The sequence below is a fragment of the Stegostoma tigrinum genome, chromosome 28, assembly GCF_030684315.1.
Source record: "Stegostoma tigrinum isolate sSteTig4 chromosome 28, sSteTig4.hap1, whole genome shotgun sequence".
NCBI classification, from domain to species: domain Eukaryota; kingdom Metazoa; phylum Chordata; class Chondrichthyes; order Orectolobiformes; family Stegostomatidae; genus Stegostoma; species Stegostoma tigrinum.
Window position 1 is genome coordinate 37082608 of NC_081381.1, and position 26324 is coordinate 37108931.

At 46.2% G+C, this 26324-nt stretch overlaps 1 protein-coding gene across 2 annotated transcripts; it reads right to left on the reverse strand.

The window, feature by feature from the left end:
- Positions 1–269: 269 nt before the first annotated feature.
- Positions 270–26324, reverse strand: c28h1orf50 (chromosome 28 C1orf50 homolog). 2 transcript variants are annotated; one of them, XM_048561471.2, is made up of 5 exons: positions 25990–26321; positions 19605–19720; positions 5854–5940; positions 2678–2809; positions 270–1048 (listed from the first exon to the last, which is right to left on the reverse strand). In XM_048561471.2, exons 1-5 carry the CDS (start codon positions 26033–26035, stop codon positions 815–817), a joined length of 615 nt encoding a protein of 204 aa, XP_048417428.1. In that variant the 5' UTR covers positions 26036–26321; the 3' UTR covers positions 270–814. The 2 variants fall into 2 exon arrangements, with proteins under 2 accessions (XP_048417428.1, XP_048417429.1); XM_048561472.2 differs by lacking the exon at positions 5854–5940 and having other exon boundaries at positions 25990–26324.

The following is a 26324-nucleotide window of genomic DNA, read 5'->3' on the forward strand; positions in this document are numbered from 1 at the left end:
CCCCGACTGACAAATTTTGAGAGTGGATTTCAAAGGATCAGAGCCCAATCATTTACAACTAAGATGAGGAAAACCTCTTCACTCGAGTTGAAAGTCTTTGGAAGTCTCCACCCCAGAAGGCTGCAGATGTACCATCATTGAATATATTTCAGACTGCGGGACAGATTTTTGGCTTTTGAGAGAAGTGATAGATATGGTGACGGGCAAAAAAGTGGAGTTGAGACTGAAAATCTGCCATGACGAACTGTTGGAGCAGACGTGAGGGACTGTATGGTTTCCTGCAGCTTTTTAATATTCTTATTGAATAACTTAATTACAATGGTGATACCTTTGGGATGAGCAATTTATAACCAGGTCACTAGTTATCATATTCAAAGTGTAAATAAGTACAACAATAACAGTTCACTTTGCTGAATTTCCTCCATGGATTTGAGATTCTCAGATGCTTGTAACCATTTGTGCTGGTTGGCATCATTTAGGAATGAAGTTTTCCCTGCTTAACCTGGTTTGCTGTTATAGATATTAAAGGGCAGATGCTTATTATGTTCTTATGCTATTCCCCAGTGTGTTACTTTATACAATGCTGGCCCATTTCATATAAATTGAATACTGTCTACCCTCTACAGAAACAAAAGGGAAGTCAAATGAACATATCAGTGTTTTTCTACTGTTAACCCACACAGTCATTTCTAAGCTGTGTTGCTGAAAGAGACGGAACCATGAATTTCAAAGGAATAGGCGTGAAACAAAGTTTCAGAATTATCCAGCGTGACCATCACGGAGCTCAGTGTTTTCTGGAATCAAAACCTCCTTTTCAGGACATGTTCGAATCTTTGAGGCTGTTTTTGTCAGCAGGAAGAATCATCGGTTCGAGTCCATGGAAGTTGGCCTCTGTGCTATGTGGCAGTGTCTGCTGCTGGGTCAGGAGCTTGTTAATGAGACCAACTTCGGAATCTCTTTTCTCAATCTCCTCGTATGGCGTCCATGACATGTCATGCTGCAGCTTGTACGCACCAAGGAACTCATGAGGGTGGGTCGGCCCCCACTCCTAGTGTGAATTGTAAATAAAGAACAGGCTTAATAAGAAGGGTAAGATTTGAATATACAGTAACTTTCACAGCGTCAGGTCATTCCAAACCACTTTACATGCCAAGAAACTACTTTCAACGTAGAACAGTACGGCACAGCAACAGACTCTTCAACCCACAATGTCTGTGTGACCCTAAACTAATCTCAACTACCCATACATTGTCTACTTTCCTGTATTCCCTGCCTGTTCATATGTCTGTCTAAATGCCTCTTAAATGTTGCTATTCTATCTTTTCTACCACATGCCCTGACCATACATCTCAGGCACTTACCACCTTTGTGTAAAAAACGTCCCTCATACATCTCCTTTAAACTTTCTCCCCTCACCTTAAACCCCTGACCCTTATTGTTTGACATTTCCACCCTAGGAAAAGGACTCTGATTCTCCACTCTATCCACACCTCACATAATTTTATATACTGATATCAGGTCACACCCTCAGCCTCTGACACTTTAGCAAAAACAATCCAAGTTTGTGCAGCCTCTCCTTACAGCTAATATTCTCTAATTCAGGCAACATCCCGTCAAACCTCTCTTGCACCCTCTCCAAAGACTTCCTATATGTGGCAGCCAGAACTTCACACAGGACTCCAAATGTGGCCTAACTAAAGATTATACAATGTATAATTGTTGAGGTAATGTAGGGAAAGGTAATAAGCAACTGAGAACAAAGAACAATACAGCACAGGAACAGGCCCTCTGGCCCTCCAAGCCTGTACTGACATATTTTGCCCTTCCATTCTAAAACTGTCTCCCTTTAATCCCTTCCTATTCATGTATTTGTCCAGGTGCTTCTTAAATGCTGCAATTATGTCCGCTTCCACCATCTCCTCTGGCAGCACGTTCCAGGCACTCACCACCCTTTGCGTGAAAAATGTGCCTCGCACATCTCTTTTAAACTCCTGCCCACTCTGCACCTTGAACCTGTGTCCCACTTCATCCTGGGAAAAAATCCTCATACTTTCCACTCTATCCATGCCATTCACAATCTTATAAACTTTTATCAGGTCACCCTTCAACTTCCTGCATTCTAGTGAAAACAAGCCCAGTCTATCCAACCTTTCTTTATAGCTAAAATCCCCCATACTAGGCAACATCCTGGTAAACCCTTTCTGTACACTCTCCAAAGCATCCACAACCTTCTGGTAGTGTGGTGACCAGAATGATACACAAATAATGCATTAGAAAGGTCCAACAAAGCCATAGTGGCCGAATGATCTGTTTTAATGAGACAGAAATTAGTAATGACCATGACAGCAATAGTAACCACTATTCTACTGGATGGGACCATGAGATCCTGTATATCCACATGATTTAACTTCTCAATTGAAAGATGCCATGTGAAACCCTTTCAACTGAAGTGGCAGTTCTGATTCTGTGCTCAAGTGCTTGCAGTGGAACATGAACCCAGAAACCCCTGACTCAGAACCAAGTGTGTTACCAACTGCTCCACGGCCAAGAACTTATTGAGGTTTCATGGTTCGCTGAACAAACCAAATTTCTGATCTACCCCAAGCTACATTACAATGCAGCTGCAATGCATCAGGATCTCCTTTTACATCCTTGGAAATATTTACAGCCCACTGACCTTTGGTGAAAGGATGGAGAAGTATTTCTGACCAGAATCCCGCCTGTACATGAAGTACACCGTGCCAGGCTTCTTCACAATGTTGCAGGCGACATGATGGAGATCTGCATCCCTCTTGGCGTCTTCCAGGACCTAGGTAGAAAGAAATGTTACACAAGATCAGATCATTGAGGAGCAGCACACAGACAGTGAAGATGGGAAAACATTAGGCATAATTTTTGTCACAGTGAAAGAAGCTAAAGCAGATGATCTGGCTTTGTTGGGATGGAGTTACAGGACTTTGACTCAGCAATGGTAAAAGACGCTGTGTGACCTGGAAGGAAACTTAGTGATGGTGGTGTTCCCATTGACCTGATGTCCATGTTTTTCAAGATAGTAGGAGCTCTGAGAAGTCTAAATTGAGGGGCAGCAGGCCACTTTGTAGATCAGGGGTTCTCCACAGGCAGTCTGCAAGAGGCTTCAACTGCTTTACCAAAACAGCACCTTCCAAGCATAAAACCCATTTAAATATCTGGTAAGATGATAAAAATTCAGCTGTACTTGTCCTGTCACACAATTGAACCATTGCTTGTGAAATCACACACTCCCAGCATAGACAGGAGTAGGGCACAGAGATGTGACACAAAGGGATGTGATAACTCCACAAAGGCTGGTATCCTGTACCAAGTCACCCTTTGTTTATATGTGCATAATACATGGCACAGACCCAGCTAGATCAGAGCTAGCTCCTAGAGTGGCCAGAATCCCTGACACTACTGTTTATATCTATCAGCCAGGGCTCCCTAATTGGACCAGATTAACCAGGTTTCCCAATCAGGGATAATGAAATGTGAGGTTGGATGAACACAGCAGGCCCAGCAGCATCTCAGGAGCACAAAAGCTGATGTTTCGGGCCTAGACCCTTCATCAGAGAGGGGGATGGGGTGAGGGTTCTGGAATAAATAGGGAGAGAGGGGGAGGCGGACCGAAGATGGAGAGAAAAGAAGATAGGTGGAGAGGAGAGTATAGGTGGGGAGGTAGGGAGGGGATAGGTCAGTCCAGGGAAGACAGACAGGTCAAGTTGGGATGAGGTTGGTAGGTAGGAGATGGAGGTGCGGCTTGGGGTGGGAGGAAGGGATGGGTGAGAGGAAGAACAGGTTAGGGAGGCAGAGACAGGTTGGACTGGTTTTGGGATGCAGTGGGGGAAGGGGAGATTTTGAAGCTGGTGAAGTCCACATTGATACCATTGGGCTGCAGGGTTCCCAGGCGGAATATGAGTTGCTGTTCCTGCAACCTTCGGGTGGCATCATTGTGGCAGTGCAGGAGGCCCATGATGGACATGTCATCTAAAGAATGGGAGGGGCAGTGGAAATGGTTTGCGACTGGGAGGTGCAGTAGTTTGTTGCGAACTGAGCGGAGGTGTTCTGCAAAGCGGTCCCCAAGCCTCCGCTTGGTTTCCCCAATGTAGAGGAAGCCACACCGGGTACAGTGGATGCAGTATACCACATTGGCAGATGTGCAGGTGAACCTCTGCTTAATGTGGAAAGTCATCTTGGGGCCTGGGATAGGGGTGAGGGAAGAGGTGTGAGGGCAAGTGTAGCATTTCCTGCGGTTGCAGGGGAAGGTGCCGGGTGTGGTGGGGTTGGAGGTCACTTCCCAATCAGGGAACTGACCTTGTTACAATCATTACAATTCTCAGGGATGTGACACTCTCGGATGTGGTATTAAAAGATGTTGCATTCAGGGATAGGGCAGTGCCAGTGATGCCTGTGGTAGTATAGTGAAGAGGAGCCCTTGCCAGGCTACACTCTCACGCACACTCTGCATAAATCAGGAAAACAAACTACAGATTAGGTGAAATTTGAAGTTCCTCTTCTTGGGAAACGGACCAAGAATTAACTAAAGACTGTCGGCAAATGTTCAGTCAACATTGTCTTTTGCTCTTTCAGGTGTCTCAGCTCTAGGTTTCGGTGGCACTGGTTTCCAAAGTCAGGCATGGCATGAGAGGATGGTCATGGTGCCCACTGCCATGACCTTGGGAACTCATAGTGCCAGGTTGGAGTCCGAGGGCTATCTCATGTGTGGTTCAGAAAGCCGTGAAGGCTGGCCATTCTCATTTATGAAATCATCATTTTGCATCAAATGTAGAGTTTAGCTCCACTTCACACACAGGGACCTGTCTGATTATGGAATTTTACTGTGTCAATGTTTGCAGCTGATCTTTACCACAAAACGGGGACCATCAGCATGTTTTGCAGAAAGTAAATCCAGCAAAAACAAATTTCAAGTGCATATACTAAACTGCAAAACATTATTGATAGAAAAAAATACACAGGTTAATTTTTGGGGGCCCATTGTTGTAACATAAGAAAGGGGAGATCTCAGAAGCTGAGGAACCTGTTTGTAAATAGTACCCAATGATACTACGGTAGTAGAGGATGTGTAGACATTCTAACATGTACTGTTGACCATAGCCTGATATTCAATATAAAACAGCAATCAGCTGCTCTTCTGGCGTCTAAAGACCCACAGCAAGATTCAACATTGCTAATTCTCCACAGATGTCCCTGGATACAGACTGCACCTTTATTGCAATTAAGTGCCCCAAGACAGCATGGTAAATCAGGCAAACTGAATCAAAAGGAAGAGTATGAGCACAGACGACCAAAAGAGATGGGTTTTACTTGAGTCTTAAAGCAGGAGAGAGAAGCAGAGAGGTGAAGACATTACGAAAGGGAGTTTCTGAGATTAGAACCTCGATGACTAAAGGCGAAGTCACCAGAGACAAATGTAACTGATGCTTTTGGTGAGTCTGGAAGTCAGATATCGTCGTTTGTTCTGATTGCCAGCAGTCTGAGAGCTTGTCCCACCCTGTCCCTGTGGCCCAGGCGTTGCTCTGTCTGTCCTCCAGTAAAACACACTGACAATGGAGAAGCCAGCCATCAGCAAGTTAAAGTTACAGTTATGATCCCTACAATTCAAATGACCCCAATTCTATCTGGGCATGTGGATGAACTGCATTTACAATGTCTGCAGATATGTCAAGCTAGAAATGTTACAAATTTCACCTTGCTTCCTTTTAGGCTGGCAGACCCAGGTTATCCAAGGGAGGCGGAGGACCTGGAGAAATGGGATGAGACTAAAAACAAAAAGAAAGAGGGGTGGGAGAGATGACACAGAATTCAGACTCTTCTCACCTTTCGGGCTTTCTCTTGGAGATACTGGATTTGCTCCGCGATCACAGTCAATCTGTTACAAGCGTTGGCATGTACAAACTCATCTGCCTAGAAACACAAGGGCTTAAATTTAATGCAACAGTATTTCTAACTTAAGTTCACCAAGGCATCTTGACACACACTGATCTGCCAGTCTGAACACTGGATGACCACACAACCAGCAATCTACCCAATCCATTTGCAAGAAATCGTACACAGGAGAAGAGGCCATTCAGCTCCTCAAACTTGTACCGTTCATGGCTGATTTATGACTTAACTCCATTCACCTGCTTTAGTTCCATAACCTATAATACTTCTGTCGAGCATGTAGAGTTGAGGCTTGACATTCTCAACTGATCGCAACAGCCCTTTGGAGCACAGAATTACAAATATTTCATGCTCTTTGTGTGACAAGTTGCTATTCGGTATTGCCCAGAATGATATAATTTTCAGGTTATTTCAGAGCTTGTAAAACAAAATCATTTCCCGTGTACTGGAAGAGCCCAATTCATTCTCTTGTCATTCATCTTTTACAGTTTATTGTAAATATGAATTTGGTATTTCAGAAATACTAGGAACACTCCCCCATGAGTCAGTGGTCTATTTTCTGTCTGCAAAAAAAGACTCTGAGCTTCCAGTTGCCTGCCACTTCAACACACTACCCTGTTACCCAGCCAACATCTCTGTCTCAGTTTGAGTTCAATAATTTTAGGGCCTAAACTCTCCCATGTCACAGACCCCCACCCCACACACCAGGCCTTGTTACCACATAGACTGCCATCACACACCCGCTGTTGTACATCACTAACAGTCCCCATTAACAACTATTCACCCTCCCAGCCTGATCGTTGGCAACTCCTTTGTCTATCCACAGCAGGCCAAGCAGCATCTTAGGAGCAGGAAAGCTGACGTTTCGGGCCTAGACTGTTCTAGGCCCGAAACATCAGCTTTCCCGCTCCTCTGATACTGCTTGGCCTGCTGTGTTCATCCAGCTTCACAACGTGTTATCTCAGATTCTCCGGCATCTGCAGTTCCTAATATCTCTCCTTTGTCTGTCCAACGGTCCTTCTCTCTCTTTGGGCTCAATAGTATCGTTTACTCCCTAACCCATCCACCTCCCTACTTTTTGCATATAAACTGATGTTTCCCAGCTACCATCAATTCTGAGGAAGGGACACCGGACCCAAAATGTTAACTCTGTTTTCTCCTTCACAGATGCTGCCAGACCTGCTGAGATTTTCCAGCCATTTTGTTCTTGTTCCTGATTCACAGCATCCGCAGTTTTATTGGTTTTTATCTCTGTCTCAGGCTTGCCGCAGTGCTCAGCAAAGCTCAGCCCAAGCTGGAAAAACTACACCTCATTTTCTGCTTGGAGACCCTGCAGTTTTCTGGACTCAATATCGAATTCAATAACTTTAGGGCTCGAGTTCTCTCATGTCCTTACCCCAACCCCCACACGCAAGGCCTTGTAATCACGTAATCTGCTATTACACACAACCTACTGTTAGCTACTAACAGTCTCCATTAACAGTTATTCACCCTCCTAGCCTCAGATCCTCCAGCATCTGCAGTTCCTATTAGCTCTGATACAATTTTAACCCTCCTAGCCAGATTGCTAACCACTCCTTTGCCCAACTGTTCTTCTCTCTCTTTGAGCTCTATCCCCATCCATTGTTTACTCCTTCCCCCGGCCTACTTTCTGCGTAAAAACTGGCATTTTCCTAGTTACCATCAGTTCTGGGGAAGGATCACTGGACCAGAAGTGTTAACTCTGATGTCTCTCCACAGATGGCTGCCAGCCCTGCTGAGCTTTTCCAGAAATGCCTGTGTTTTTGTTTGGGTCTAATTTCTGCACTGAGTCAAGTGATACGAACCAAGGTATAATGTAGGGTTTACAACTGGACACTGGCTTGGGGAGGAGGCAGTGTAGAGGATAATATAATCAGCTGATGGAAAATGTCTGTCTGAACAACAGGATTTACTTGGGTCAGTGACCAACAGAGCAGGCCCACACATGAAGAGTGGGTGGGGTACCTGTTTCGGCAGGCAGCCACCACAGTTTGTAAACATGCCCTGGTGAGGTGGCTTTGTCACCGGGGGGGATTTTTAAAAAGTTTTTTTGTTTCATCTTTTAAAACTTGTGCGACTGCACACAACTGAAAATAAAAGCAGACTGGAAAACACCCAAAGTAGGCACGGGGTAAAACAGAAAGTTTGAGCAGCTTTACAGTGAACAGGAAGAGGCAATGTAGAATTGAAAGAGAGAACATGACACAGAGAACAGCAAGAGATAAGATCAGGTTCGAGGGAGAGGCTGGAAGGAATTTGATTTCATGGTTGATGCAGCTTCAATCTCATTTTAAAAATGGACTCACATTTTCATCTGAAAAGTTAGACGGTAAAAAATAGGAAGTCGTGTTGAGAAGAGGTAGTTCTGAGTTTGAAACCATTCAGAGGCAGTGCACTGGATCAGTAATCCAGTGACAACTTCACCCGACCAAGGAGCAGCGCCCCGAAAGCTTCTGATTTCAAACAAACCTGTTGGACTAAAACCTGGTGTCCTGTGACTTCTGACTTTGTGCCCCCAATAAGGGGAATCCGTTTTCCCGGACAACTTGAGTATATGTCACAAGGCAGTTTGAGAACTTGAACTAAGTTGAAAAAGAAAATATACAGTGATGCAAAGGTGGAATCAATAGTCTAATGCTGCCAAATTGACGATAAAAATCGAACTACAATTTGAGGGAGGAAAGCTGCTGTACTGCTCTGGTCTGATGTGTGTTCCATGCCATAAATCCACACGGACAGGAGCCACACTTAGCAAAGCGGCTTAGAAAAACACTCAGGTGTATCAGCTTACACTGGGTTTATAAAAGTCCTTTCAGGGAAATAATGACAAACATTAAATCATAGCTTTTCCATTGATGCTGAAATTCCAAATCTAAATTTGAAGAGCAGGCCAGATATCCCAACTGTCTGAAAGCAGGACAGCTCATCATCGACAAATTTTTTAGGCACAAACAGGTTGCAGCAAGTTTACATGCCATTTTAATCAGAGGAACATCAGCGGTTTCTAGCCCATCCGGTGATTAATACATAACAGCTTGTGGCCACAGAGCAGAAAATAAATCTTTGGCGGAGTCAGAACACCTTCATCCAGTGATAAGTAGAGGGCAGACTGCAATGGGAGTTACCATTTCAGTCAGTTGGTTGGAAACCAGGAAGAACATCAGAGATTCAAATCTTCTGTTGTTGAGCAATCAAATTATTTTAGCTATGCTGCCAATCATGCAACTGTTTACAGGATGAGGAAATTTCCTCATGACGGATTCGCAGATGCACTAATATTCACACATGGCTCTCCTCAAATATAATAAAGGTTTATGTTAGAATACAGGAAGTAGGAGCAAGAGTAGCTGATTCAGGTTCCACTGTCATTCACTACAATCAAGGCTGATCTACCTCAGATAATAAAATGTGAGGCTGGATGAACACAGCAGGCCAAGCAGCATCTCAGGAGCACAAAAGTTGACGTTTCGGGCCTAGACCCTTCATCAGAGAGGGGGATGGGGAGAGGGAGCTGGAATAAATAGGGAGAGAGGGGGAGGCGGACCGAAGATGGAGAGTGAAGAAGATAAGTGGAGAGAGTATAGGTGGGGAGGTAGGGAGGGGATAGGTCAGTCCAGGGAAGACGGACAGGTCAAGGAGGTGGGATGAGGTTTTTTGGTAGCTGGGGGTGCGGCTTGGTGTGGGAGGAAGGGATGGGTGAGAGGAAGAACCGGTTAGGGAGGCAGAGACAGGTTGGACTGGTTTTGGGATGCAGTGGGTGGGGGGGAAGAACTGGGCTGGTTGTGTGGTGCAGTGGGGGGAGGGGACGAACTGGGCTGGTTTAGGGATGCAGTAGGGGAAGGGGAGATTTTGAAACTGGTGAAGTCCACATTGATACCATATGGCTGCAGGGTTCCCAGGCGGAATATGAGTTGCTGTTCCTGCAACCTTCGGGTGGCATCATTGTGGCAGTGCAGGAGGCCCATGATGGACATGTCATCTAGAGAATGGGAGGGGGAGTGGAAATGGTTTGCGACTGGGAGGTGCAGTTGTTTGTTGCAAACTGAGCGGAGGTGTTCTGCAAAGCGGTCTCCAAGCCTCCACTTGGTTTCCCCAATGTAGAGGAAGCCGCACCGGGTACAATGGATGCAGTATACCACATTGGCAGATGTGCAGGTGAACCTCTGCTTAATGTGGAATGTCATCTTGGGGCCTGCGATAGGGGTGAGGGAGGAGGTGTGGGGACAAGTGTAGCATTTCCTGCGGTTGCAGGGGAAGGTGCCATATGGTATCAATCTGGACTTCACCAGTTTCAAAATCTCCCCTTCCCCTACTGCATCCCTAAACCAGCCTAGTTCGTCCCCTCCCCACACTGCACCACACAACCAGCCCAGCTCTTCCCCCCCACCCACTGCATCCCAAAACCAGTCCAACCTGTCTCTGCCTCCCTAACCGGTTCTTCCTCTCACCCATCCCTTCCTCCCACACCAAGCCGCACCCCCAGCTACCTACTAACCTCATCCCACCTCCTTGACCCGTCCGTCTTCCCTGGACTGACCTATCCCCTCCCTACCTCCCCACCTATACTCTCTCCACCTATCTTCTTTACTCTCCATCTTCGGTCCGCCTCCCCCTCTCTCCCTATTTATTCCAGCTCCCTCTCCCCATCCCCCTCTCTGATGAAGGGTCTAGCCCCGAAACGTCAGCTTTTGTGCTCCTGAGATGCTGCTTGGCCTGCTGTGTTCATCCAGCCTCACATTTTATTATCTTGGAATTCTCCAGCATCTGCAGTTCCCATTGTCTCTGATCTACCTCAGTTTCACTTCCCTGCATTTCTAAATATCCAAACATCTAATAATCCTTGTGCTGAATATACTCAGCAACTGAGCTCTGCAGGGCTGGTGAATTCTAATGATTCACATATCTTTGTGTGCGAGGACATTTTGTTTCTGAGACAGTGACCCCTCTCTCTGGGTGCACTGACCAGGGAAACTCTCTCTCAGCGCCTTATTCCATCAAGTCCCTTAAAAAACTCATACATTTCCATGGAATCACCTCTCATTCTTCTAAATTCTAGGGAATAGAAGCCCCGTCTACTTAATGTCCGTTCTGGCTGACATGCTGACTATAAAGCCTAAATGTTTCAGCACAAACTGTTCAAAGGCACAGTTGACTTAATTATCATGGAGATTTCCATTATTCTATCAGTTCTTGTCCCACAACTTGCCATAACCCCTCCTTAGAATAAACCACAATCGCAAGATTACTGCATTGAGGAAATAGCAAGGCAGGCACTTAGGAATTGGTCAAACAATCAATTTATTGGGGCGGCAATGGTGTAGTGGCATTATCACTAGGCTACTAATCCAGAACTAATGTTCTGGAGGAATTTGAATTCAACGACAATCTAGAATTAAGTTTCTAGTGAACCCATTGCTGATTGTTGGAAAAATCCGATTTGGTTCATTAATGTTCTTTAGGGAAGGAAGCTGTAACTCCAAGCCCACCAGCAAAGTGGCTGACTCTTAACTGCCCTCTGGGAGATTAGGGATGGACAATAAATGCCCACATCCTGTGAATCAATGACAAGAAATGGAACAGTGGGCATCTTTATCCAAAGCTCTCTGGTAAATTTGTGATTGCCTGTGAAATACAATTAAAGAATTTCATTCAAAATAAAATGGAGGGTTGTTAGCAAATATTGCGTGTTCTATTGGCTATGCTAAATTGCCTGTAGTGTTCAGGGATGTGTAGATTAGATGGGTTATAGGGTGATGGGGCTGGGTGGGATGCTGTGAAGGTCAGTGTGGACTTGTTGGATCAAAAGGCCTGTTTCCACACTGTGAGAATTCTATGATTCTATGAACAAGTACAGATATGCATAGCAACCTTCTTTTTTGGGGTTGCATGGTGGCTCAGTGGTTAGCAAACTGCCTCACAGCACCAGGGACCTGAGTTTGATTCCACCCTTGGACGACCGTCTGTGTGGAGTTTGCACATTCTCCCCGTGTCTGCGTGTGTTTCCTCTGGGTGGTCTGGTTTCCTCCCACAGTCCAAAGATGTACAGGCTAGGTGGATTGGCCATGTTAAATTGCCCATAGTGTTCAGGGATGTGTAGATTAGGTGAGTTAGAGGGGGACGGGTCTGGGTGAGATGCTCCAAGGGTCAGTGTGAACTTGTTGGGCCAAAGGGCCTGTTTCCACACTGTAGAGATTCTATGAAACGTGTGAAAGGTGCACTTTAGAAGTTTGAGAGTTCAAACCCCACTGCCACCCTCTACTGTAGTGTGACCTCAACTGACCCTTCTGTGCAGCATTCAAGAGTTCAGGAAGATGTTAAATCGAGGCTTTCTCTGCCCTGTCTGTTGATTGCTAAAGCTTCAGGGAATACAGTCCAGGTTTTCCCAGTGTCCTGGTCAATGTGCTTTCCATCCCAAACCCAATGACGTTCTATGTTCCCCACAAATGGTCCTACAATACAGCAGCAACTACATATCAAAGTGGGTAAATGGGTGTAAAATGGCTCATACCACGAAATACACTGTATAAATGGAAATCTTTCTTTCCACTTACTGGTTCCGTGTACAAATTGGCTGATATATTTGCCTGCTCCATTGAATGTGAAGCTCTGAACAGACCATAGTGAAGGTTATGTTCTTTGCATTCTCGGCTCGATTAGACCTGCTCTGCAGGACTGTGAGGGAGAAAAAGAAGTTTCACTTCTGCTTAAGAAGCTGTTTCAGTCCAGCGCCTGGCTGACAAGGCAGACATACTACCTCTCAAGACCTGAAAGGAAATGCACCGTGGCTTGCAATAAACCACAGGAAACCAAGTGTTGGATCATGCTTTTTCTCATGTACAATCATCAGGTGGCAATGGTAGCTCAGAAGATTTTCTGCTTGCCTCCAGGTCAGAATGTTTTAAAACACACTGCAGAAACTGGAGCAGAAAATTTCGACCTGTGCAGTATTGAACGGGTGCCACTATGATGGAGAGGTGGTGTGTTTTGGATACGATATTAAACCAAGCCCTCAGGAAATCATAAACAATCCCCCAGCATTCTTTCGCAGAGGGGCAGGTTAGTTACCATTGGTTTCCTGGATAATATCAACCCTCAACCAATACCACCAAAAACAAATGATCTGATCCTTTAATTACACTGCTGTTTGTAGGGGCTTGCTGTGTGCTAATTAGCCACAGGTTACAAAAATGATAGGACTGGAGATTTGTTCTGAAGCAATTTGATAGTCAAAGGTTAAAGTGCCACGTAAATTCTAGTTTCGTCCTTTCTTCAAAGAAATTGTATCAGCAGTAATAAAAGGCCCACTGGTTAGTTGGTTTAAAGGGGCAGAATATCGAATTCAGGGGTGAAATCTATAACACAATCATACCTTATCACTGTTGAAAGTGTAGCATACATTTCCTGGTTGTCACACTTAGACACAGAGACAAAAAAAAACTGCAGATGCTGGAATCCACAGTAGACAAACAGGAGTCTGGAAGAACACAGGAAGCCAGGCAGCGTCTGGAGGAAAGGAGCAGTCAATGTTTCAGGACTGAAGATGGGTCATACCGGAAACGTTGACTGCTCCTTTCCTCCAGATGCTGTCCAGCCTGCTGTGTTCTTCCAGCCTCCTGTTCGTCACACTTAGACACAGCCTGGATATCATGTTCAGCTCAGTGCAACCTTATATTTTAAAGGCTAGGTGGCAGTAACTGCAGATGCTGGAGAATCCAAGATAACAAAGTGTGGAGCAGGATGAACACAGCAGGCCAAGCAGCATCGTAGGAGCACAAAAGCTGACGTTTCAGGCCTAGGCCTGCTGTGTTCATCCAGCTCCACGCTAGGTGGCAGTGTTGCTTTTCAAAGATCTGTTCCCAGCCCAGTTGCTTTAGGTGGCATTTGAAGTTTTATTTATTAAGTTATATTGCACACCTCAAATTTGTTTACTCTTTCCTAATGCAGAGCTGCTCAGTCTCAGGTTTACGCAGTCTGATCCATTCAAAATCCTGTGCCTACCATAGTCCTTTTTCTCACTGCAAACCCATTGCCTACCTGCCCTACCCCGATGCTCTGATCTTAGGGCTCTCAGGAACACAAAGAGAAACACTACTATATATTTTTAAATTGTTTGCATAAAGCCTTTGATTCAGCGCCTTACTCTCTGCACATTCAAAATTTCAGAGCAAGTCATTCCTATCAGATCATGGTCAGTCACTTTATCACACTCTTCCCTCATGCTAATCCCACACATTGCCGTAAAAGTCCAAAGGCATTTCAGCCCATTAGATAGATGGCAATTGGTGATGTCTAGTTTGAGGGTAGCAACTCCACAAGTGTGGGGTAAGGTGAGGAGGCCTGGGACAGTGAGGATACAGCAGGGCCCAGGGTGACTTGCTGGACCAAGGGTTTCCATTCTAGCCCCTGCCTCCACGTCTGACCATAGCCAGCACTGAGGATCAAACCTGCATCGTGGGCTTTAGTCTGCAATGCACTCCAAACATTAAACTAACTAAGTTAACCAACACTGCACCTCCCTTCCTGAGTCCAACACATTCAACAGGGCCCAAGTTGGAATCTGAGTAAACAGCCATTTCTGACGGGTAAATAAAAGTGGGCACACGATCTCAGTATTTCTATGTGCACAGGGTATGCCTATAAAGCTGAGTATTTCATGCAGCTGTCAGTAAAACTGGTAAAAGAAAAGTATCATTACTGAAACATGGAGGTGTTACAGAATTCTAAATTTGTGAAGTATATTTATCTGTATTGTACATGGGAGTTGTCCACTAAAATTAGTGTATAGAGTCAAAATAGTGTTTCTTGGGAACTTCTAATCGGGGATCTTTAGTGATGATCTCATTAATTTCTTTTTTTAATTGTAATCCTTGATAACATTCTTACAGGTATTAACGTCAATGCCTCTAAGTTCTCAGAAAGCAAGCAGTGCATCATTACACTAAGTGCCAGAGACATTCTTCTGTAAGGTATCAGCCCAGCTAGTTTTAAAAAAACACCCAACTGTCGATATGGAGGGAAAGAGCAGAGAGCTGGCCCTTAACTCAGCCAGACACACCTCTCGCTATCACTTTTAACCTTCTGTTGGTGAGAAGAGGCAAGAAAGAACACGGAAGATCGTCATCTTGATGTTCCCTCGCTCTCCCTCAGCGATGACTGACACACATCTACACATCTTACTGTACACATCCCCTCAGAGTACATCTAGCCATCCCAGTATACTGCCCTGTTTTCCTTTCTTTTGATCCATAACCACCAACTTTTCCATATACCTTATCTCCGCTGTGGTTCAGTTGGTAGCACTCTGTCCTCTCTATCATCAAATTCCAGATTCTAGACCCGCTTCTGCATAACAGCCCTCCAGTGTGGTACTGACGGAGTGCACTATCAGAGGTGCTGAACTTTGGGGGAGGTATTAAACTGACACTCAATCTACTTACTGGGTGTTCTAAAAAATTGCGTGACACTATTTTGATACAGAGCAGGGGAGTTTCTCCAAGTACAGGTACAAACACAATGGACTGAATGGCCTCTTGGGGAACAATTTTGTGGTTTTGTGAAGTACCTGATGATTATTTACCTCTCAATCAACAACAGAAAGAAACTGTGTCCCTAGTTCGAGATTCTCCCTCTCGTGGAAACATGTTTTCAACGCCTACACTGTCAAGCCCTCTCAGCATCTTCTATGTTTCAGTAAGATCGCCTTTCATTCTACTAAACTCTGATAAATATAGGCCTAGCCTGTCTATCCATTCTTAATAAGTAAAGCCTCTTCATCCCAGGAATCAGTCTAATAAATAGCATCATAGAGGTTTACAGCATGGAAATAGGCCCTTTGGTCCAATCTGTCCGTACCACTCAGTTTTTGCAGCTAATCTAGTCCCATTTGCCTGCATTTGGTCCATATCCCTCCATACCCTTCCCATCCATGTGCCTGTCCAAGTGTTTCTTAAGTGTTACAATTATACTCGCCTCTACGACTACCTCTGGCAGCCCATTCTAAACACTCTATACCCTCTTGTGTCAAAAAAAAATGCTTCTCTGAGCCCCTCTCACCTTAAACCTATGCCTTTTAGTTTTAGATTCCCCTACTATGGGGAAAAGCTATTGGCTGTCTACCTTATCTATGCCTCTCATGATTTTATAGACCTCTATAAGGAGACCGCTCAGTCTCCGATGCTCCAGGAAGAAAAGTCCCTGCCTTTGCAGCCTCTCCTTATAACTTAGTCCTTCCAATACGGGTTCAGTCTGACTTGCTGATGAATACTGTGTGAAACAGAGGGAAAAGCCCCTTTTCCTTTGGGCTTGTCCTGGTTCTCACAGAGAACACTGATTGATGTGCATATTAATCCTAGCTAATCACTTTGCTTCCATAATAATACCTATGTCCTAACAAAAACATGCTGACCTCAGCCTTGAAATTATAATTTAACCTCTCTCCCTCTCTTCCCTCCCACATCCTTGAGAGGTTTTGGGGTCAGAGAGCTCCAGATTCTCATGCCTCTTTGCGTGACAGTGCTTCTTCCTAAACCCTGGACAGTGTGGTGATTCTGTTTCTTGTTCTTCCACAGGATGTGGGCATCGCTGGCTGGTTCAGCATTTATGGCCCATACCCAGCCGCCCCCTGAGCAGGTGGTGGTAAGCTGCCTTCCCGGAACCGCCACAATCTATGTATCACAGGGACACCCGTGGAGCCCCAGGAAAGAAGTTCAAGGATCCTATGCCAGCGACTGCAAAGATACAACCAACATAGTTCCGAGTCAAAATGGTGAGTGGCCTAGAGGGCAGCCCACAAGTTGTGGTGATCCCAAGCATCCCAAATCTGCCTTCAATGCCGGTGTTTTCCTAAATGCAGGGACTAAAAGTATACACAGGACTCCAGGTGCATCCTCACTTATGCCTTACACAGTTTTCACAATGCTTCCCTATTTTAAACTCTAACCTCCTGTGGTTAAAGACCAAAATTCCTTTTCCCACTTTAACTACTTGCTGAACCTGCATGCTAACATTTAGTGTTTCATGTGCAAGAACACCCAGTTCCATTCGCACTGCACACTTTTGGAGCTTCTCTCTGTTGATGTAATAATCATTTTGAAAATACTTTCTACCAAGATCCATGACCTCATATTTTCCAGCATTAAACTTCATCCACCAAGTTTTACACTCACTCAACCCATCAATGTACCCATGCTGATTCCTTAATATATGCTCTCCCTCCTACTTTTGTATCATAAGCAAATTTGGATACATTACACTCTGTCACTTACTCCATGTCATTAATATAAATCAGAAATAATTGAGACCCTGAGACTGATACTTGTGGTATTCCATTAGCCGTGTTTTTGAAACCTGAAAAAGACCTATCCATCCCAATTTTTTGTCTCCTGTGTGTTAACCAATGTGTCAATCCATGCCAATATATTACCTCCAATCTGTGAGCTCCTAACTTGTACAATAACCTTTTAAGTGGGAAAGCCTTCCTGAAATCCAAATATGCTACATCTATTGGGTCTTCTTTACAAATTCTGTTTATTAAATCTTCAACAAACTCTAACACATTTGTCCAATATGATTTCTTTTTGACAAGTTGACTTTACTGAATGCCTTTTGGAAATCCAAGACGAAAACCTACAGCTATAGGTTCCCCCTCATCTGCCCAACTGGTTCCATCCCCAACATGATCTAACAAATTTGTTGAGTAAGATTTCTCTTTTGTAATGTCAAGATGATTCTGATCACATTGAGATGTCCTGAGCATTTTGTAAACGTCTCAATAATAATAGATTCCAATTGAAATAACTCCACAAAGGCCAGTATCCTGTCACCAAGTCATCCTTTATTTAGGCGTGCACAGGCCATGTCACTCATCCAGTTTGCTCAGAGCTGGCTGCTCGAATGAGCAGAACTCCTGTTGATATCTGTCAGCCAGGCCTCCCTGATTAGACCAGGCTAACAGCCCTAATCAGGGAACTCATATTCTGTGAGATCCACTTGGCTAACCTCGTTACAATCATTACACCAGTATGTTCCCATTGACTGATGTCAGGGTAACTAGTCAGTAATTCCTTGTATTCTTCTTCCCTCTCTTAAGTGTTGCTTTTTGCTGACTTCAAATCTGGGATTGGAGGGTAGATTCTAGAAATTGTTAATAACCAGCACATTTTACAATCTTTTACAGCTGCTTTTTTTCACACCTACAATGTCTATTCTCTGGCCAGAAGGATCTCCTGATGTTAATCCCAATGGTTTTTCTCATACTTTTCAATGACAGTAATAAGTTCCTCAGTCTCATTAGACTGCGGCTCCATACCTTTTCTGGTCCAGTTGTTGCGTCTATTATTGTTTAATGTCATCTGCCATTTTCTTCTTTCCCCCATTATATTTCTTCCAATTTGAGCCTCAGAGTGAATGGATTTTATTTCTGCAATTGTCTGTCTTGCTCCCAGTTTTTGGTACATTCACACAAAGAACTTGATTTATTTTTACTCATTGTTCCCTGCTTGGGCGCTGATACTCTATAACCATAGAGTCATACAGATTTACAGCATGGAAACAGGCCCTTCTGCCCAACATGTCCATGCTGTCCAGTTTTCACAATTAAACCAGTCCCATTTGCCTGCGTTTGTCTCATACCCCTCCGTACCTGTCCCACTCATCTATCTGTCCAAATGTTTCTTAATTGACAAAATTGTACTTGCCCCCACCAGCACCTCTGGCAGCCTGTTCCAGATGTTCAATACCCTCGGTGTGAAAAAATTGCCCCTCCCTGGACCCTTTTGTATCTCTTCCCTCACACCTTTAACCTATGCCCTCTGGTTTTAGACGTCTTTACCATGGGGAAAAGCTGTTGGCTATGTGTCTTATCTATGCCTGTCATGATTTTACAGACCTCTATAAGGTCACTCCTCAGTCTGCTACACTCCACAGAAAAAAACTGTTAAAACTCCCTATCCCGTTCTGTTTGCCTTTTCCCATTTTGTTGCGCTGTGTCCTTGGCTTTCCTTTTCCGATTTCTAAACCCCAAACTGTGAATCTTATCCCACCCAAATAATTTGATTCTCCAGGGCACTGATTCCAGTTTAGTTTTAGTGGATCTTGTCCCTACTCAACACTTTGCTCATGAACCACCACATACCAAAGCCCCATATATCAAAAGCCCTTTCTCTCAGTCCACCCATCTTGATATATTTAGCCTTCTCAGCCTTATTATTACGCAAGCTTCTGCTTATTAATTCAGAGCCACGGCTCTCAAACTCCATCCAGCAGAATCACATTTTTGGTTCTAACTCTGCCTTTAGTTCCCACGTCGACCACGACAGTTGCAATCCTTCCTCTTTTCCCTCCAACTGCATATACAACTGTGCGGAGAAACCTTCCATTTGCACAATTCTCCAGAATTTTTGGTTGCTGTTGTAGAGGAGAGGTTTTAAACCGCAGTCTTTAGCACCACTAATCACCAACGCACTCCTTGTTAATTCCCACATTCTTTGGTTCTATGCAGAAAGGTGAAGGGTCAAACTCCTCTGTGATGACATTCTGGCACGGGCCTTCTAAGTGTAAGAACCACTAAGATGGACAAATGACACTTTGAAAATGCTTGTGACTCCAGGAGCAGCTATCTAGGATGGGAAGGGAGGGTTTGAAATTGAGTTTGAAAGGGTCCCTACCTTCTGGATTTGCTGTGCCAGGGACACAATATCGAGAGGATCTCCAATGCGATTGGTTTGGTAGGTGCTGACCAGCTGAAGACCTGCAGGGCTGGCACTGCTCTCCACCAGCGCCACTGAAAATGAAACGAGAACCATTAAAGAGGTGGAATGGGCGTTTACCCACTTCCCCGATGGCTCTGTGGGATGGGAATGTATCCATATCATGTTGGAACTGTATCTCACGGAGTTCACTGCCAACTGCTCTCACACGGGGAGCAGACCGGTGACACCGTTAGTCCCAGAGGCACAGGGCAAGAAATCCAAAACCAGGCTGGTGTCACTTCTGACCTTTGGACCCAGCTCATATTTGAACATCACAAGCCATTTTTCTGGTCGCATGGACTGGGTTGGAATTGAAAACTAGTCTCGGGCATTGGTATTCATTGAGCTGTCATTGATTGCATAAAATTCCAATTGGTTCACTCACGTCCTTGAGGGAAGGAAATCTTTCATCTTTATCTAGTCTGGCCGATGTGTGACTCCAGCCACGCAGCAGTATGGTTGACTTTTAATTGCCCTCTGAATGGAATTGTACCAATTCACAACAGAATGGGCTCCAGTGGCGCAGGATGGTGTCTCAACATTGCATCTTTAAGAGCAATCAGGGATGGACAACAAATGCTGACCTTGCCAGCGATGATGTCTCACGCAAGAAGATGGAAACCTTGAAGAATGGAGATTGTGGGCAAAGGATCGTCAGAGCCCCGGGAGTAGTTCAACACACAGGGGGTGAGAAACCAAACATTAACTAAACTGGTTGTGTGTGTGTGTGTGTGTGTGTGTGTGTGTGTGTGTGTGTGTGTGTGTGTGTGTGTGTGTGTGTGTGTGTGTGTGATTTGAATGGACAAATTCCTGAAGGTCTAAGCATGTGACCATCCAATCACATGACAGGCTGAGGGCATGAATCTGACCACCACATTACATGTCCTCATATCTACCATGGAATGGAAGGGAGCGTTAATACTGCATCTGTGAACACAGAGAGTGTTAGCGCTGTCCCTGTGAACACAGAGAGTGTTAGCACTGTCCCTGTGAACACAGGGAGTGTTAGCACTGTCTCTGTGCGTGAACACGGGGAGTGTTAGTGCTGTATCTGTGTGAGAACACGGGGAGAGTTAGCGCTGTCCCTGTGAACACAGGGAGTGTTAGCGCTGTCTCTGTGTGTGAACATGGGGAGTGTTAGCGCTGTCTCTGTGTATGAACACGGGGAGTGTTAGTGCTGTGTCTGTGTGGGAACACGGGGAGGGTTTACATGGGGAGAGTTAGCACCGTCACAGTGTGTGAACACGGGGAGTGTTGACGCTGTCTCTGTGTGTGAACACGGGGAGTGTTGACGCTGTCTCTGTGTGTGAACACGGGGAGTGTTAGTGCTGTGTCTGTGTGTGAATACGGGGAGAGTTAGCACTGTCCCTCTGTGTGTGAACACGGGGAGTGTTACTGCTGTATCTGTGTGTGAACACGGGGAGTGTTACTGCTGTATCTGTGTGTGAACACGGGGAGTGTTAGCGCTGTCACAGTGTGTGAACACGTGGAGTGTTGATGCTGTATCTGTGTGTGAACACAGGGAATGTTAGCGCTGTGTCTGTGTGTGAACACGGGGAGAGTTAGCGCTGTCCCTGTGTGTGAACACGGGGAGAGTTACTGCTGTATCTGTGTTTGAACATGAGGAGACTTAGCGCTGTGTCTGTGAACAGGGGGGCGTGTTAGTGCTGTATCTGTGTGTGAACACTGGAAGTGTTAGTGCTGTATTTGTGAATGCGGGGAGTGTTAGTGCTGGCTCTGTGTGTGAACACGGGGAGTGTTAGGGCTGTCTCTGTGTATGAACACGGGGAGTGTTAGTGCTGTGTCTGTGTGGGAACACGGGGAGGGTTTACATGGGGAGAGTTAGCACTGTCACAGTGTGTGAACACAGGGAGTGTTGATGCTGTCTCTGTGTGTGAACACGGGGAGTGTTACTGCTGTCTCTGTGTGAACACGGGGAGTGTTGACGCTGTCTCTGTGTGTGAACACGGGGAGTGTTACTGCTGTATCTGTGTGTGAACACGGGGAGTGTTAGCTATGTCACAGTGTGTGAAAACGGGGAGTGTTGATGCTGTATCTGTGTGAACACGGGGAGTGTTGACGCTGTCTCTGTGTGTGAACACGGGGAGTGTTGACGCTGTCTCTGTGTGTGAACACGGGGAGTGTTAGTGCTATGCCCGTGTGTGAACACGGGGAGAGTTAGCACTGTCACAGTGTGTGAACACGGGGAGTGTTGACGCTGTCTCTGTGTGTGAACACGAGGAGTGTTAGCGCTGTGTCTGTGTGTGAATACGGGAAGAGTTAGCGCTGTCCCTCTGTGTGTGAACACGGGGAGTGTTACTGCTGTATCTGTGTGTGAACACGGGGAGTGTTAGCGCTGTCACAGTGTGTGAACACGTGGAGTGTTGATGCTGTCTCTGTGTGTGAACACAGGGAATGTTAGCGCTGTGTCTGTGTGTGAACACGGGGACAGTTAGCGCCGTCCCTGTGTGTGAACACGGGGAGTGTTACTGCTGTATCTGTGTTTGAACATGAGGAGGCTTAGCGCTGTGTCTGTGAACAGGGGGCGTGTTAGTGCTGTATCTGTGTGTGAACACTGGGAGTGTTAGTGCTGTATTTGTGAATGCGGGGAGTGTTAGTGCTGGCTCTGTGTGTGAACACGGGGAGTGTTAGCGCTGTGTCTGTGTGGGAACACGGGGAGGGTTTACATGGGGAGAGTTAGCACTGTCACAGTGTGTGAACACGGGGAGTGTTAGTGCTGTCTCTGTGTGTGAACACGGGGAGTGTTAGCGCTGTGTCTGTGTGTGAATACGGGGAGAGTTAGCGCTGTCCCTCTGTGTGTGAACACGGGGAGTGTTAGCGCTGTCACAGTGCGTGAACACGGGGAGTGTTGATGCTGTATCTGTGTGTGAACACAGGGAGTGTTAGCACTGTGTCTGTGTGTGAACACGGGGAGAGTTAACGCTGTCCCTGTGTGTGAACACGGGGAGTGTTACTGCTGTATCTGTGTTTGAACATGAGGAGACTTAGCACTGTGTCTCTGAACAGGGGGCGTGTTAGTGCTGTATCTGTGTGTGAACACTGGGAGTGTTAGTGCTGTATTTGTGAATGCGGGGAGTGTTAGTGCTGTATCTGTGTGCGAAAACGGGGAAGGTTAGTGCTGGGTCTCTGTGGCAACACGGGGAGTGTTAGTTTGTCTCTGTGAACACAGGGAGTGTTAGCGTTGTCTGTGTGAACACGGGGAGTGTTAGTGCTGTGTCTGTGAACACGGGGAGTGTTAGTGCTGTATCTCTGAACACAGGGAGTGTTAGTGTTGTATCTGTGTGAGAACACGGGGAGTGTTACTGCTGTATCTGTGTTTGAACATGAGGAGACTTAGCACTGTGTCTCTGAACAGGGGGCGTGTTAGTGCTGTATCTGTGTGTGAACACTGGGAGTGTTAGTGCTGTATTTGTGAATGCGGGGAGTGTTAGTGCTGTATCTGTGTGCGAAAACGGGGAAGGTTAGTGCTGGGTCTCTGTGGCAACACGGGGAGTGTTAGTTTGTCTCTGTGAACACAGGGAGTGTTAGCGTTGTCTGTGTGAACACGGGGAGTGTTAGTGCTGTGTCTGTGAACACGGGGAGTGTTAGTGCTGTATCTCTGAACACAGGGAGTGTTAGTGTTGTATCTGTGTGAGAACACGGGGAGAGTTAGCATTGTATCTGTGTGAGAACACAGGGAGTGTTAGCGTTGTCTCTGAGAACACGGGGAGTGTTAAGACTGTCTCTGTGTGTGAACACGGGAGGAGTTAGCGTCGTATCTGTGTGAGAACACGGGGAGTGTTAGCGTTGTCTCTCTGAACACGGGGAGAGTTAGCACTGTCTCTGTGTGTGAACACGGGGAGAGTTAGCGTTGTATCTGTGTGGGAACACGGGGACTGTTAGCGTTGTCTCTGTGAACACGGGTCATGTTAGTGCTATATCTGTGAACACGAGGAGTGTTAGCGTTGTCATTGTGAACACAGGGAGTGTTAGTGCTGTATCTGTGAGTGAACACAGGGAGTGTTAGCGCTGTATCTGTGTGAGAACACAGGGAGAGTTAACGTTGTCACTGTGAACACAGGGTGTGTTAGCACTGTGTCTGTGTGTGAACACGGGGAGAGTTAACGCTGTCCCTGTGTGTGAACACGGGGAGTGTTACTGCTGTATCTGTGTTTGAACATGAGGAGACTTAGCACTGTGTCTCTGAACTGGGGGCGTGTTAGTGCTGTATCTGTGTGTGAACACTGGGAGTGTTAGTGCTGTATTTGTGAATGCGGGGAGTGTTAGTGCTGTATCTGTGTGCGAAAACGGGGAAGGTTAGTGCTGGGTCTCTGTGGCAACACGGGGAGTGTTAGCGTTGTCTCTGTGAACACAGGGAGAGTTAGCGTTGTCTCTGTGAACACGGTGAGTGTTAGTGCTGTGTCTGAGAACACGGGGAGTGTTAGCGTTGTCTCTGTGAACACGGGGAGTGTTAGTGCTGTATCTGTGTGTGAACACAGGGAGTGTTAGCGCTGTATCTGTGTGAGAACATGGGGAGAGTTAGCGCTGTCCCTGTGAACACAGGGAGTGTTAGCGCTGTTTCTGTGAACACGGGGAGTGTTAGCGCTGGCTCTGTGTGTGAACACGGGGACAGTTAGCGTTGTATCTGTGTGAGAACACGGGGAGTGTTAGCGTTGTCTCTGTGAACACGGGGACTGTTAGCACTGGCTCTGTGTGTGAACACGGGGAGAGTTAGCGTTGTATCTGTGTGTGAACACGGGGAGTGTTAGCGCTGTATCTGTGTGTGAACACGGGGAGGGTTAGCGTTGTATCTGTGTGTGAACACGGGGAGTGTTAGCGCTGTATCTGTGTGAGAACACAGAGTGTTAGTTTGTCTCTGTGAACACGGGGAGTGTTAGCGTTGTCTCTGTGAACACGGGGAGTGTTAGTGCTGTATCTGTGTATGTGAACACGGGGAGTGTTGGTGCTGCCTGTGCGTGTGACCACGGGGAGTATTGGTGCTGCCTGTGCCAGTGAGCATGGGGAGTATTGCTGCTCTCTGTGTGTATGAACACGGGGACTATTGCTGCTGCCTGTGCGTGTGAACACAGGGAGTATTGGTGCTGTATCTGTGTGTGTGAACATGAGGAGTATTGGTAGTGTCTGTGTGTGTGAACACAGGGAGTATTGGTGCTGCCTGTGCATGTGAACATGGGGAGTACTGGTGCTGTCTTTGTGTGTGAACATGGGGAGTATTGGTGCTGTCTTTGTGTGTGAGCACGGGGAGTATTGCTGCTGTCTGTGTATGTGAACACGGGGAATATTGCTGCTGCCTGTGTGTGTGAACGCGGCGAATATTCGTGCTGCCTGTGTGTGTGAACACGGGGAATATTGGTGCTGTCTGTGTGTGTGAACATGGGGAGTATTGGTGCTGCCTGTGTGTGTGAACATGGGGAGTATTGGTGCTGTCTGTGTGTGTGAACGCGGGGAATATTCGTGCTGCCTGTGTGTGTGAACACGGGGAATATTGGTGCTGTCTGTGTGTGTGAACATGGGGAGTATTGGTGCTGCCTGTGTGTGTGAACATGGGGAGTATTGGTGCTGTCTTTGTGTGTGAACATGGGGAGTATTGGTGCTGTCTTTGTGTGTGAACACGGGGAGTATTGCTGCTGTCTGTGTATGTGAACACGGGGAATATTGCTGCTGTCTGTGTGTGTGAACACAGGGACTATTCGTGCTGTCTGTGTGTGTGAACACGGGGAGTATTGCTGCTGTCTGTGTGTGTGAACACGGGGAGTATTCGTGCTGTCTGTGTGTGTGAACACGGGGAGTATTGCTGCTGTCTGTGTGTGTGAACACGGGGAGTATTGCTGCTGTCTGTGTATGTGAACACGGGGAATATTGCTGCTGTCTGTGTGTGTGAACACAGGGACTATTCGTGCTGTCTGTGTGTGTGAACACGGGGAGTATTGCTGCTGTCTGTGTGTGTGAACACGGGGAGTATTCGTGCTGTCTGTGTGTGTGAACACGGGGAGTATTGCTGCTGTCTGTGTGTGTGAACACGGGGAGTATTCGTGCTGTCTGTGTGTGAACATGGGGAGTATTGCTGCTGTCTGTGTGTGTGAACACTGGGTGCTGTCTAGGTTTTTGTCTCCCCGGACCCTCTACTACTTTAAGCAGATTTGAAGTCTATAGTCTGGTTGCTGACCATTCTAACACTGCACTGCTCTGATGCAGTCTCAGCCAGTTTCTGATTTACACCACTTCAGAAAGGTCCTTAAAGTCAATATTTATCGTACCAACAGTAGTGATTCTCTCTTACCAGTTGAGCTGCTTCCACTGTGGTCGTCAGTTTTTACCTGATTCATGTTGTCTCTATGTTCCTGTTGGTACTGACTCTCTATCGTTGCCTCCAGCCCCGCTCTGACTACAAACTGCTACTTCAGTCCAGGGTCCTTCATCTGACAGAGCTGTCCTCACAGCTCCTAAAACAAATCTGCAGCTCCCAGCTGTCTGTCCTCTGCGGCCGTGTAGATGCACGCCTTGCGGTTGAGTGGCCCTTCACTGAAACCGATTTCTAAAATACTTATCCCTTTCCTGAAGACCCTGAAGCTCATATAACTCTGTCGGCTGTGATCAGGGCAGAGGCAGGCAGCC

Coding starts and splice junctions, on each gene's coding strand:
- c28h1orf50 (XM_048561471.2), bottom strand. CDS start 26,035: ATGAATCAGGTAAAAACTGACGACCACAGTGGAAGCAGCTCAACTG. Junction 5,941..19,604: donor TGGCACAGCAAATCCAGAAG/GTAGGGACCCTT, acceptor TTGTGTTTCTAG/GCAGATGAGTTTGTACATGC. Junction 2,810..5,853: donor TCCAAGAGAAAGCCCGAAAG/GTGAGAAGAGTC, acceptor CTTTCTACCTAG/GTCCTGGAAGACGCCAAGAG.